General features: G+C 42.2%; 1 protein-coding gene across 10 annotated transcripts in view; it reads right to left on the reverse strand.

The window, feature by feature from the left end:
- Positions 1-264: 264 nt before the first annotated feature.
- The window catches only part of RBM47 (RNA binding motif protein 47), a 51,718-nt gene continuing 38,131 nt past the window's right edge, over positions 265-13,851 (reverse strand). For 7 of the 10 annotated variants that reach the window (XM_083367666.1, XM_083367665.1, XM_083367668.1 and 4 more), the window contains 3 exons: positions 5,248-5,454; positions 2,674-2,876; positions 265-583 (listed from right to left, as the gene is read on the reverse strand). In XM_083367666.1, coding sequence (XP_083223792.1) covers positions 335-583; positions 2,674-2,876; positions 5,248-5,454 — 659 coding nt within the window. In that variant the 3' untranslated portion in view covers positions 265-334. Of the gene's footprint in view, positions 584-2,673; positions 2,877-5,247; positions 5,455-11,393; positions 11,468-13,851 lie in introns of all 10 variants that reach the window. The other 3 variants (XR_014493054.1, XM_083367670.1, XM_083367671.1) reach the window with 3 other exon arrangements.

Here is a 13,851-nt window from a genome sequence, read left to right on the forward strand (position 1 = left end):
ACATACAACGAAATATAAACCTTTAGGGAAGCAACAACTTTTTAAAAAAAAAACAACCGGCCATGTTAGAAATGTAGAAATTCATATTATGGGGTTGTTTTTTTTCTTCTTTTTTCTTTTAAAAAAAAAAAGGCCTACAAAGTTAGTAAAAACTTCATCTGTATAAAAGATTTCAAACGTGATGCTGCGTTCGGGGAGAAATTTTGACTTCTAGGTTTCTGTCCTCAGTTTACCGACATCCAAGTGGGGTTTTTTCTGTTGTTGTGTTGTGTTGTTTTGTTTTTCTTCATAAATAGCAAAATGTTCCTTCAACTTCGACCCCGGCCAGCAGTTCTCAGTAGGTTTGATACACATCGTGGATCGGAATTTGAAAGGCGGCAGCGGGAAAGGCTTGGGGGATGTACCCGGCGTATCCCCCATAAGCTGCGGCAGCGGCGGCCGCAGCCGCGTTCTTCTGTAGTGTGGCAATTGTGGTGGCGGCCGCAGGAGCCGCGAATGGAACGTAGCTTGTGCCGTAGATTCCCGCGGCTGGAATTCTCTGCATACTAGGTGCCATGGCGTACACGGGGGTGATCGGGCGGCCCTGCGGGAGAGAGAACGTTGACAAAAGTTAATCCCGCCACCATCTGTAAGGAACTCGATTTCCCCTATGGGCAGGGGTGGGATTGAGTCGGTTCGCACCGGTTTGGCAGAATCGGTAGCTAATTGTTTGTGGCCCGGGGCCAGAACGGACTTCCAGAAGTGGCATCCACACAGAGAACCGGTTGTTCACCTATTTGAATCCCACCACTGAATGGATAGATGGATAGGTAGATGTTTTTTATTTTTTTTATTTTAATTCCATTTATATCCCGCCCTTCTCTGAAGACTTACAAGCTTAGCAGTAGCCTTCATTCTATGTATATGCCTGCTTATTAGGGCTTTCGGGGGGGCCCCAGCAGCATTATTACAAAGTCAGCTTAATTGCCCCCAACAATCTGGGTCCTCATTTTACCTACCTCGGAAGGATGGAAGGCTGAGTCAACCTTGAGCCTGGTGGGACTCGAACCTGCACTAATTGCAGGCAGCTGGTGTTACTTAAGGAGGCATTAGCCCACTGCTCCACCAAGATAGATAGATAGATAGATAGATAGATAGATAGATAGATAGATAGATAGATAGATAGATAGACAGATGGGATTCAGCCAGTTTGAACCAGTTTGGCAGAACCGGTAGCTAATTTTTTGTTGCCCAGGTCCAGAATGGACTTCTGGAAGCGGCATCCACGTAACTCGAGGATGCTGCAACCATTCTAAATACCTGCCAGTTGCCAAGGTGCCTGTTGTGATTCAGGGTCAGCCTGTGGGTTCGGCAGTTGGGTCGGACGACTCACAGGAGGAGGAGGACGGGGGTGTTGAAGAGCTTGATGAGGGGGTTGAAGATCTTGCTGATGAGAGCCCTCAGCCAGGCCCCTCCCACTTGGTCACCACGGAGACCCAGCTGTGTGAGCCTGACAGCGTGGATGAAGATGACCCACAGCTGGCCCTGTTCAAGGACGCCCGACGCAGGAGGCAGTCAATCAGGAGTAAACAGAGGAAGGCAATGGGGCTCCTCGGAAGGAGGCAGAGAGAAGCCACACCCTGAACTGTATTTAAGGGGGAATGCGTGGGAGGGCTGGTTTGCTGAAGGCAACCGCTTGAATAGTTCCTGTTTCATAGCTCCTGTTTCATGGTTGGTGTCTGTTTTATGTTAATAAATTTGGCAGGCTTTATTCCAGCCTCTTGCCATTTGTAAAGGGGTTGTCCCTGCCTTTTCTGCAGGGCCGGTAGCAGGCTGGTACAGAACAGCGCCTGGATTTTGATCAGCTGACCATTGGTGACACTGTGACGGTCGTAAGTGTGGGGACCTGTCCTAAGTCTCTTTTTTTCAGCACTGTCGGAAATTTAAATCGAGGTTGCACTAATGGTTGTACTTGTAAGCCTGTACAGGTAGTCCTTAATTTGCGACCACAACTGAGCCCAAAATTTCTGCTGCTAAGTGAGACATTTGTTAAGTGACCTTTGTCCCATTTTACGACATTGCTTGCCTCGGTTGTTAAGTGAATCACTGCAGTTGACAAGTTAGTCACACGGTTCTTAAGTGAATCCGACTTCCCCAATGAAGGTCACAAAAGGTGACCACGTGACCGCGGGACACTGCCACCGTTATATATACAAGCAGTCCTCGACTTATGGTGGTTCATTTAGTGACTGTCCGAAGTTACAACAGCCCTGAAAAAACTCAGGACCGTTTTTCACACTTACAACCGTTGCAGCATCCCCAGGGTTGTATGATCAAAATTCAGATGCTTGGCAACTGACTCATATTTATGACTGTTGCTGCGTCCCGGGAAGTCAGTGGAACACAGCGGCAGTCATAAAATATGAACCAGTTGCCAAGCATCTGAAATTTGGGGATGCTGCAAAGGTTGTAACTGTGAAAGACGGTCGTAAGTCACTTTTTTCAGGGCAGTTGCAACTTCGAACGGTCACTGAACTGTCGTAAGTCGAAGACCACCTCAACTTATTATCTGCAAGCAAAGAGGTCTTCTTCTCTTAATCCGAGCAAGCGTTCTCTTACCGGCAGGAACAGAGAGCTCTGATGTTTCTATACCTTCTTGAACGTCTTTAGATTAAAACACACACAGACACATACCTGAAAAGGAGGCGGGGTGGAAACTGCAGGTATTACGGCACCTGCCGCCACCGCAGCCGCCGCTGCCGCGCTTGCGGGATCCTGCTGGACGCTGATAGGGCTCATGATATGCTCCATTGCATGGATCTTCCCATCGTCAATCACCTTGGCGGCTGGTGCGGCTTGGAACATGGAATATTGGGTTCCGATGGCCGGAATTGCCACTGCAACGGATCACAACGGCGCACGAACGGGTTAGGCTGGATGTTAAAATTTCAGCTTTTCATCTAGCAGATTAAAATGTCATTCGGAGGTGTAATTTAGCGCAGAGCCCCCTCCCACACCTTTTGGGCACCAGGGACCGCTTCCGTGGAGAGAGGTTTTTCCGCAGACCGCAGGGTGTGCGGTTTTGTGTGCTGCCTGCATCCCGCGGATGGGGCTTTGCTTGTTTGGGCGGACGGGTTGCATGGGGACCCCTGGTTTAATGCACTGGGATCAAGCTTTTGTGATCAGATCAAGGTTCTTTTTGGATTCAACACAATACTAGAAACATTTGGTCCCCTCTCTTTGGTGAAAGTGGTAAATAATCTCCAACCGTATTTCTCTGAAAACAAGTCTGGGTTTATACAAATTTTTGCTCCAAAAGACGCATTAGGACTTATATTCAGCTGATGTCTTATTTTTTTTCATGTACAACAATCTACCTTTATTCAAATAAATAACGTCAATAACATTATTTATTTACGATTATATATTAATATTATTAGTTTATAATTCAATGTATCCGTCGTGTGTTGCAACAGACACACTAAATGCGCCCGTCTGGCTGACGATCTTAATTGGGGCTTATTTTTTTGGGGGGGGGGCTTAATATTACAAGTTTCTTGAAAAAATTCATGCTAGGGCTTATTTTCCAGCTGGGTGTTATTTGGGAGGAAAATACGGTATGTGTATTTAATAATAATTATAGTAATAGAAATTATTATTCTATTATTCTATTCTATTCTATTCTATTCTATTCTATTCTATTCTATTCTATTCTATTCTATTCTATTCTATTCTATTCTATTCTATTCTATTCTATTCTATTCTATTATTCTATCATGCTCAGAAAAGAGCACAGTAGGATAATGGAATTGGAAGGGACCTCGGAGGTCTTCTAATCCAATCCCCTGCTTAAGCAAGAGACTATACCAGTGGCCCCCAACATTTGGGGCACCAAGGATCAAGAGGTTGTCCATGGACCAGATGGGGTGTGGTTTTGTGTGCTGCCTGCATCCAGCAGATAGGGCTTCCCTTGTTTGCCTGGACCGGGGGTTGGGGACTCCCATTTCAGACAAATGGCTGTCCAGTCTCTTCTTAAAAACCTCCAGTGTTGGAGCATCCACAGCTTCTGGAGGCAGGTTGTTCCACTGGTTAATTGTTCTAACTGTCAGGAAATTCCTCCTTAGTTCCAGGTTGCTTCTCTCCTTGGTGAGTTTCCATCCATTGCTTCTTGTCCTGCCTTCAGGGGCTTTGGAGAACAGCTTGACTCCCTCTTCTTTGGGGCAGCCCCTCAAATATTGGAAGACTGCTGTCACGCCACCCATGATAGCCTGTTCAAGTTTTTCCACAGAAGGATATTGTGCAGCCATAGGCCTCACTTCTGCATATTGGCATTCAACCCACAAGGAAATGTCTCCACTTCTCCATGGTTGTCAGCAGGAAGGAGAAAAGGACCTCAGCAAAATTTATCATTGCATAGAAAATATTACAAACATCGGGAGGGAAGGAAGCTAACTAGAAAGTGGAAGGAAGCCACGATGGCTCGTCCAATTTTTGAAATTACCCAAGATGGATTTCAAAAATAAGATGTGATGGACCTTCAAAATATTAAACTGGCGGTGTCCAATCTTGGCAACTTTAAGACTTGTGGACCTCAACTCCAAAAAGTCCCCAGCCAGCTTGGTTGGGCACTTCTGCATTAAAGTGTTACTTAGAGATCTTGGATCTTGGGAGCCTTATCCAATTGTTCCCATGAGTAGCTGGCTGGGGAATTCTGGGAGTTGAAGGCAGGACAAGAAGCAACAGATGGAAACTCATCAAGGAGAGAAGCAACCTGGAACTAAGGAGAAATTTCCTGATAGTTAGAACAATTAACCAGTGGAACAACCTGCCTCCAGAAGTGGTGAATGCTCCAACACTGGACGTTTTTAAGAAGAGACTGGACAGCCATTTGTCTGAAATGGCGTAAGGTCTCCTGCCTGAGCAGGGGGTTGGACTAGATGACCTCCAAGGTCCCTTCCAACTCTGTTATTCTAAATATTTCTAAAAGTCCACAAGTTTTAAAGTTTTCCCAGTTTGAAGGCCCTTGCTCCAGAACTTGATTTTGCAGAATAAAGCTGCATCAGGCTGGGAAGATTCCTGTATTATAGGCAGAACGTAATAAAGTATTTAGCTTGAACTCTGCATGGGGGGAGGAGGGGGTCTGGTTGTTCCTGCCTGGAATGTACCATTCCAACCAGAACAAGAGGGTCCACCAGCTTGAGAAAAACAACCCAACTTTCTATAAATCCTTTCCCACCGACTTTTCCTCACCCTGAGCATCAGACTGACCTGTTCCCGGTTTAATTGCAACGGGGCTGACGGCAGGCAGTTCCAGACTGGGGACCAGCTCGTAGCCTTTTTCCTGCTGTTTTCCTTTCCCTTCATGGTATCTGCTATAGATGCCACGGCCTGCAGAGTAACCCCCCAAGTATGATCCTCTTGGACCGGGGGCCCGGTTGCCTGCCGCACCTCGTCCTCTGCCTCTAACGCTGCCTGCTTGTAAGTAAAAAAAAAATGCCAAACAGGTCAGTGATGCTCGGAACCAGCCACAGCATTCGCCCAAAGGCTACAATGTTAGACCAGAAAGAAAGAAAGAAAGAAAGAAAGAAAGAAAGAAAGAAAGAAAGAAAGAAAGAAAGAAAGAAAGAAAGAAAGAGAAAGAAAGAGCTCAGAAAACATTTTGCCCAGTTCCTGATATGGGTCCACAACATCCAGGAATTGCAAAGATTTGGTGTGGTTTGCTTTTTAGCACGTTCACACTCAGCCACAATCTGGTGGGATTTATTAACCAACCTCTTTTTTCTTTTTTGGGCGATATTTTCTAATTCCATTTTCTGATTCCATTTCTAATTCCCAGGGGGGTTGGTCTCCAAACTTGGCAACTTTAAGACTTGTGGACTTCAACGCCCAGAATTCACCAACTAGCATGGATTGGGCACGCCGATGATATCGTGTTAACTTATAGATCTGGATCTGGAAGTCCTTATCTAATTATGCTCATGAAGAGCTGGCTGCGGAATTCTGGGAGTTGAAGTCCACAAGTCGGAAAGTTGCCCGGTTTGAAGACCCCCCCCCCACACACACACACTAGGACTTGATTTTGCAGAATAAAGCTCACAACTCAACTGGGACAGGTTACAGGGGAGGGCACAAGTTCAACCTCGGCAACGTTAAGAGGGTAGAAGCTGGTTGAGGAGTTGCAGTCCACACATCTGAATGTTGCCGAGGTCAAGAAACACTGAAGAAGTGCAGAGAAGAGCAACAAAGGTGATTAGGGGACTGGAGGCTAAAACACATGACGAACGGTTTCAGGAATTGGGCTATGTCTAGTCTAGTGAAAAGAAGGACTATGGGTGACACGACAGCATTCTTCCAATATCTGACCAGCGGCCACAAAAAAGGAGGAGTCAGCCTGTTTTGCAAAGCACCTGAAGGCCAGACAAGGAATACCGGATGGAAACTGATCAAGGAGAGATTCAACCTAGAAATAAGGAGAAATTTTTCTGACAGTGAGAACAATCAACCAATGGAACAGACGTTGCCTTCAGAAGTTGTGGGAGCTTCATCACTGGAAGCTTTCAAGAAGAAATTGGACTGCCTTCTGTCAGAAATGGTGTAGGGTCTCCTGCTTGGGCAGGGGGTTGGACTAGATGACCTACAAGGTCCCTTCCAACTCTATTATTCTATTCTATTCTATTTCTTACTCTATTCTGTTCTATTCTATTCTACTCTATTCTACTCTACTCTACTCTACTCTACTCTACTCTACTCTACTCTACTCTACTCTACTCTATTCTATTCTATTCTATTCTATTCTATTCTATTCTATTCATTCCATTCCAATAATTCTCTCTACTTCTCTTCCCTTCCACTCCATATTTTCTATTCTATTCTATTCCATTCCAATAATTCTATTCTATTCTACAATCTATTCTATTCTATTCTATTCTATTCTATTCTATTCTATTCTATTCTATTCTATTCTATTCTATTCTATTATTTCTTACTCTATTCTATTAATTCTCTATTCTATTCTATTCTATTCTATTCTATTCTATTCTATTCTATTCTATTCTATTCTATTCTATTCTATTCTATTCTATTCTATTCTATTCTATTCTACCCTATCCTATCCTATCCTGCATTTTATTCTATTCTATTTCTATTCTATTATTTCTATTCTATTCTATTCTATTCTATTCTATTCTATTCTATTCTATTCTATTCTATTCGATTCGATTCGATTCGATTCGATTCTACTCTACTCTACTCTATTCCCATCCCATTCTTCTATTCTATTCTATTCTATTCTATTCTATTCTATTCTATTCTATTCTATTCTATTCTATTCTATTCTATTCTATTCTATTCTATTCTATTCTATTCTATTCTACTCTACTGTATTCTATTCTATTATTTCTTACTCTATTCTATTAATTATTCTATTCTATTCTATTCTATTCTATTCTATTCTATTCTATTCTATTCTATTCTATTCTATTCTATTCTATTCTATTCTATTCTATTGAAGTCCATGAGTCATAAAAGAGCCGAGGTTGCCTACCCCTGTAATCTAGCCTGTACTTTTTAAAGACACGGATAAATAAAAGCAATACTAGGCTTACCTAAAAGCTTGCAGACACGTTGCAACATTCAATTTACAAGGAGTAGCAAAACCCAATCAGTTAGAAGTTTTTCTGTTAGTAAGATCATCGGCGTAAGGGTGTGTGTGGGGGGGGGGAAGGAAACATTTGGTGCTTTCTCTTTGCTGTTATCAGTCAGAAAACAGACACACTTTCTCTCCCCCCCTTCTCTCTTTTCATTAGTTTTTTTTTTAATTAAAGGAGTGTTTTGCAAGGTAAGGACAATCCAGATGAGAGGAAAAACTAAAAGCAGAGTAAAAAAAAAAAGGATCAGCGAATAGAAAAGAAAGGACGGGAAAACCAGACCAAGAATAAAAAGAACAAAAAAAAAATGTCGTAAAGAAGCGTTTTTCAATCTCGTTTACAGTCTTTACATTTATATTTTAATTCTCTCTTACGGGTTATAGCTTAGCTGCCTCGCTATATTCTACTCTTCCTGGTTCTCCAACTCATACGTTACAACAGGGGTCTTCAAACTTGGCCCTTTTATGACTTGTGGACTTCAACTCCCAGAATTCCTCAGCCAGCGTGGCTGGCTGAGGAATTCTGGGAGTTGAAGTCCACAAGTCATAAAAGGGCCAAGTTTGAAGACCCCTGCGTTACAAGTTAATTTTTTTCCCCACTCTTTTCAGCAAGAACTCCAGGCAAGGCCAAAATTGTGAGCGTATCTTCATATTACGGATAAAAGGAAAGAAAAAAAATCTCTGCTCTGTTGTCACCAAACTTTCACACACAGGGATTGGGGACTCACACCCTACTTTTGTGCGTTATTTCTCAGCTCAGCTACTTTTATTGCGATCCGACGGCAAATCCCGGTGCTATCAAGTTGTGTGTTGTCACCTAGCAACGGCTGCAACCCAAAAGGTGTACAACCTGTTTTGTCTCCTCCCACCATCTTTTCCGACCTCAGGAAAGGGGAAAACATTTTGCGAACAGGAGATTCATAGCAGCCTTGTTGTTATTCTTTCTTTTTACCCCTTTCTCAAATGTCATCCTGTGGTTTTCTTTCAATGCGCATTTTACCCAAAGTGCCGTACAGCTAGGAAGAACCACACAACCTTTTGGTTTTTTTTTAAAAAAATATTTTTTAAAAAAAAATCTGCGTTCCAGGGTAGCTGCGTTGTAATCCCTGTTTCCCCCTCCCTTCTTCCAAAAAAAAAATATATATATAAAAAATCCAGAGAAGCTCAACCTCATCACAGTTTGGGGGGGGGGGAAAGAAAGCTTGAGAATTCTAACGCGCACGATCAAGTTGTGCTGAATTTGGTGGGCTTCGATGGAAGTGCGGTGGGAAGCTGGGGGGGGGGGGGTTGTGCAGAAATCTAGATTGTGGAAGACTTTTGCTCCCTAAAAATAAAAAAAAATAAAATCCTGAGCCACAGCGTGATTCCTCTTTGGCCTGCATTCTCACTAAGCAAACCCAAATGTAACGTTCCCAGCTCTGCCTGTTTCTTCTTTACAGTTCAAAAAACGACACACCAGCCTGTCAAATGGCATCGTGTGGGAAACACAGTGTTGTCACTTGTTCCACATTGCTTAGTTTAGGGCCACCAAGCCACAATAATGGCACAAACTGACCCCTGACAATGGAAGAGCCCAAATTCAGATGGCGTCAGTGGTACGAGGACTTCTAAACAATCTTCGATCAAGCTTAGGGGTTGAAATGAGAGGTCCTTGTTGCTCTCTGAGTCTACTGGTCTGCTTGCAGATGTTACCCAACTAGGTAACACCGTCAGTGCTGTGAGTGTGGGGTTTGCTCTCTGCTTACCTACAGTAGTTTGCCCTGCTAGTGTTGACAAAGGTGTAGTTTTCTGCTTGATTAGGGCATTGATTTTTTTTTTTACTTGATTGTTTGTCTGGTATTAATCCCTGCTTATCTGTGTGTTGCTTATTGGAGATGACTCATTCTAGTATTTTTGTTTCCTTCTTAGCTTTTTTATTGTCTCTTTTGGATGGGGTAGGTCATCTCTATATGCCTCAGAGAACACTGAGGACCCCACAGTCCTCCTCCTCCTCCTCCTCCTCCTCTTCCTCCTCCTCCTCTCCAGAAACCTCACTCCCTTTTAGCACTGATGATGTTATCTAGTTGGGTCATGAAAGGTCTGCAAGAAAACCACCAAGCTCAGAGACCACCAAGGACACCACAGTTGTCATTGTCCTCCTCCTCCTCCTCCTCCTCCTCCTCCTCCTCCTCCTCCTCCTCCTCCTCCTCCTCCTCTCCAGAAATCCCCCTCCCTTCCAGCACTGATGATGTTACCTAGTTGGGTCATGAAATGTCTGCAAAACAACCACCAAGCTCAGAGACCACCAAGGACACCACAGTCATTGTCCTCCTCCTCCTCCTCCTCCTCCTCCTCCTCCACCTCCTCCTCCTCCTCCTCCTCCTCCTCTCCAGAAACCCCCCTCCCTTCCAGCACTGATGATGTTACGTAGTTGGGTCATGAAATGTCTGCAAAAAAACCACCAAGCTCAGAGACCGCCAAGGGCTCCATAATAATGATATGATGGGAGATGGACTGGACTGGACCACAGTGAAGGCAGGCAGGCGTGGATGGCTGATAAACAGACATGCAGAAAAGCTCAACCGAGATCCTTGGGTTTTGGCTAAGTGATGCTACCAATCAGAAATGCATTCTCAACTGCTTATCCTTAGATGCCCCAAATACAGACTCTTGGAAAAAAAACCGCCTCAAGATGAATTCCACTATTGAATCCACTTCCGTTCGGAGGTTCTAGAGTCTGTTTCTGTGGGCAGAGCATGTATTGGACCATCCACTCATCTGTGCACATCAAGAGTCCTTGAAAAAGCAACCAGTTCGGGAGAACCATAAAAGAAAGAAAAAGGAAGCTGGGAGTGAAGAGAGGAAACGCAAGAAAAATGAAGCATGATCTTTGGGCCGCCGGAAACTTAGAGGAGGACCAACGGAATGGAGTACAGGTAGTCCTCGGCTTACGACCACAATTGAGCCCCAAATTTCCGTCACTAAGTGAGACAGTTGTTAAACGAGTTTTGTCCCGTTTTGCCACAGTTCTTAAGTGAACCGCGCCGTTGTTAAATTAGTCACTTGCCAGGTTTTGCTGTCGATTCCAGATTTTAATCTGCTACGATTCCCAAATGCCGGAAACTTACATTCAGGCTCTAAAGATAAGGCTTGTTAATTAATCACTTCGCCTCATTTGTCATATTTTAACACACACCCCTCCCCAGGACAAAAATAAGGAAACGCGAAAGAAATTTAACACAGATTTGTTTAAGGTTGTTCGTCTACCTTTCTACGCGGCGGATGCAATAAATTTGAAGGACCGCTAACACACGTGATTTGGTCAGTCCCTGACTGTCTCATTATTCCTAACATCCAGGCAATGTTTGAATGTGATTAAAGAGGCACGCAGACACGATTGCATGGAACTCATTGGAAGAGAAAAAGCCGTTAAACGGGATTGAATCGCCCTCTTCGATGGATTAAAACGCCTGTGAATTGACTTAGGTGTATTTATTCCACAGATTTGCAAAATACCATGGTAGGCATCGCATGATGGAAGAGCTTGAGCTTGTTCTGATTACGGCTGTTTTATGAAGCAGCAACTTTCTCTTTCAAACAATTCCAAATAAGAAAGGCGTTAAATCAATGGGCAAGGCACATAACAAAAGAATGAGGATTTCGTTTTAGGATTTGGCGAGACACAAAGATTGAGGTGGACCAACTGCATCAAATCTCCAACTATAGTATTAAGTCAGTTGTTTGACTCGGATTATCGATTGGATCATATCACGATTTATGCATGGGTTACCTCTACTTGAATGAGCAGATCTCTTGAAGGCTTGCATAAATATCTTTGAGTGGATACAAACAGAAGTGTCCAGTCTATAAGAGATTATTAAATTATAAATAGTGTACTAAAATATGGGGTCCATGTTTATAGAAGAAGTCCATACAGCATTTATAGCCCCTTACTTCAATACAGTTTTTCATGCAGGCAAATATTCCCCAAAATTGATCCTTGGAGAGCTAATAGTCCTCAGAGGGGGCAAGATTTATTTATTTATTTATTTTAAATAAAATAAGATGAAAACCTTTTGAAAAATCTCTCCTTAAAATGTCAGAAATTGGCTCCGTTATCTTTAAATAAGTAGCGTAGTTCAAAAGCAATTCTGGAAACAAGGTGAAAAACTCAGCAGCTTGTCCAAATTCAATTCAGAACATCTGTCGAGGCTTCTTTATAAATTGTACCTTTAAGTATGATTCATAAACTGAACAGCCCAAGAGACTGAATGAAGAAACCTCTGCAGAGTTTAAACATACCCGCCAATACATAACCATGGCGATACTAACGGGATTTATTGCAAATACTGCACTCAGAGAAAAGTGGTACAAGATATTTTTGCATTAGAATATCTCTTTTGCAAAAGTGATAATTCGTGTTAAAATTGCTGGATAAATAATCAGGTTGGGTCATTTTTATATGCATATATATACAGTATATACAGTATACATACATACATACATACATACATACATACATACATACATATATATATATATATATATATATATATATATATATATATAAACACACACACACACAAACATACATATATACACACATAAATACATACATATATACAGTATATAGTGTGTATGTATATATATGTGTGTATGTATGTGTGTGTATATATATATGTGTGTGTATGTATGTGTGTGTATATATATGTGTGTGTGTGTGTGTGTTTGTGTGTGTGTGTGTATGTATGTGATATGTATAGATATAGATATAGATAGATATAAATAGATATATAAAATTTATTATAAGGATAGGCTTTCTTAGAAATTTCTATTGTTTATTCTGTGTTATGATTATTATGTTGGTTATTTTGGCTAATTATTGATTTGATTTCAATAGTTTAAAATATAAGATTATCTTTATACCGTATATGTGTGTCTGTGTGCATGATTTCAAATGTGATTTGAAAATTCTCGTTCAGTGTTGCGCACTCTTTAAATCTCTATTTCTTTATTGTTCTTTTGCTCTTCTGTTTTCCCCTTGTTGGCACTTTTAAATATCTGTTAAAGTGCAACAGAACGAAATTAAATGTAAGAAATGTTTAATGGGAGAGTTAAGACTTAAAGGTATGCGTGTGCTGTTAAATCATTAACCTCAAATGGTGAATCTATTTATGGACTTTGGGATTTTTGCACAAAAAGAAAAAAAAAAGAGAGATGGTTAATTTTCTTGGAGCATTATCAAAAGTTGCCTGATGACCACTAAATTGCCTTTGTAATCAAACTAGATTATCAACTAGATAATATGGTCAACGTAATTGAGGTTAAATTTGTTCTTTAAAATTTTAAGCTGTGCTATTTCTGTAATATTCCGTTGCTGCATTTCACTTAGTCGTTATTTGTCCCCTTTTTCATATATATATATATATATATGTGAATCTGGTTACCCCATTAATTTGCTCATTAGAAGGTCGCAAAAGTTAATCTACGATATGGAACCCCGGAACTGTCATAAGTACAAGTCAGTTGTCAAGCATCCGAATTTTGGTCACGTGACCCCAGGGATGCTCCAACGGTCGTAGAGTGAGAACTACGTGAAAAAGTCCTTTTTCAGTACGGTGGTAACTTCAAAACGGTCAGGAAACGAAACGGTCAAATTTTTTAAAAAAACTCTCCCTTTCGACTTAATCTCAGCTCTTGGTGACTCCTTGGACACATTTTCCTGGCAATGATACAAGAAGTGTTTCACTAACTCATTCCTCCAGGCTCTTGTCCCCCAGTCTAGCTTATAGACTTGGGATCTCCTTGTGGTCTCTCATCCAAGGGCTAGTCAAAGGTTGCTTTTGAAGATACTGAGGCCTAGCAAGATGCTGCCACCTAGCCAGAATAAAAGAAAAGATGTCCTCTAGCCAAGCTCCAATGACTTCACTGGACATTCCCAGGTCGGTTTCTTGGCTACAAATAGGAGTATCAATCAATATCGATCAAGATAGCGCTGAAAGGGACCTTGGAGGTCTTCTAGTCCAACCCCCCTGCTCAACCAGGAGACCTTATACAATTAGGGTCTCTATACAATTAGGGCGTATACAATTATATACACAATTAATATACAATTGGGGCCTCTACAGCAGGGGTGTCAAACTGCCGGCCTGTGGGCCAGATGCGTCATGCCGAAACTGCGCCCACCCCATTGCCGGCGATGGGGGAAAAAAGTCGCGATGCATCGTGACACGTCACGTGATGTTGCC

Source organism: Vipera ursinii (assembly GCF_947247035.1).
Source record: "Vipera ursinii genome assembly, chromosome: 7".
NCBI lineage: Eukaryota > Metazoa > Chordata > Lepidosauria > Squamata > Viperidae > Vipera > Vipera ursinii.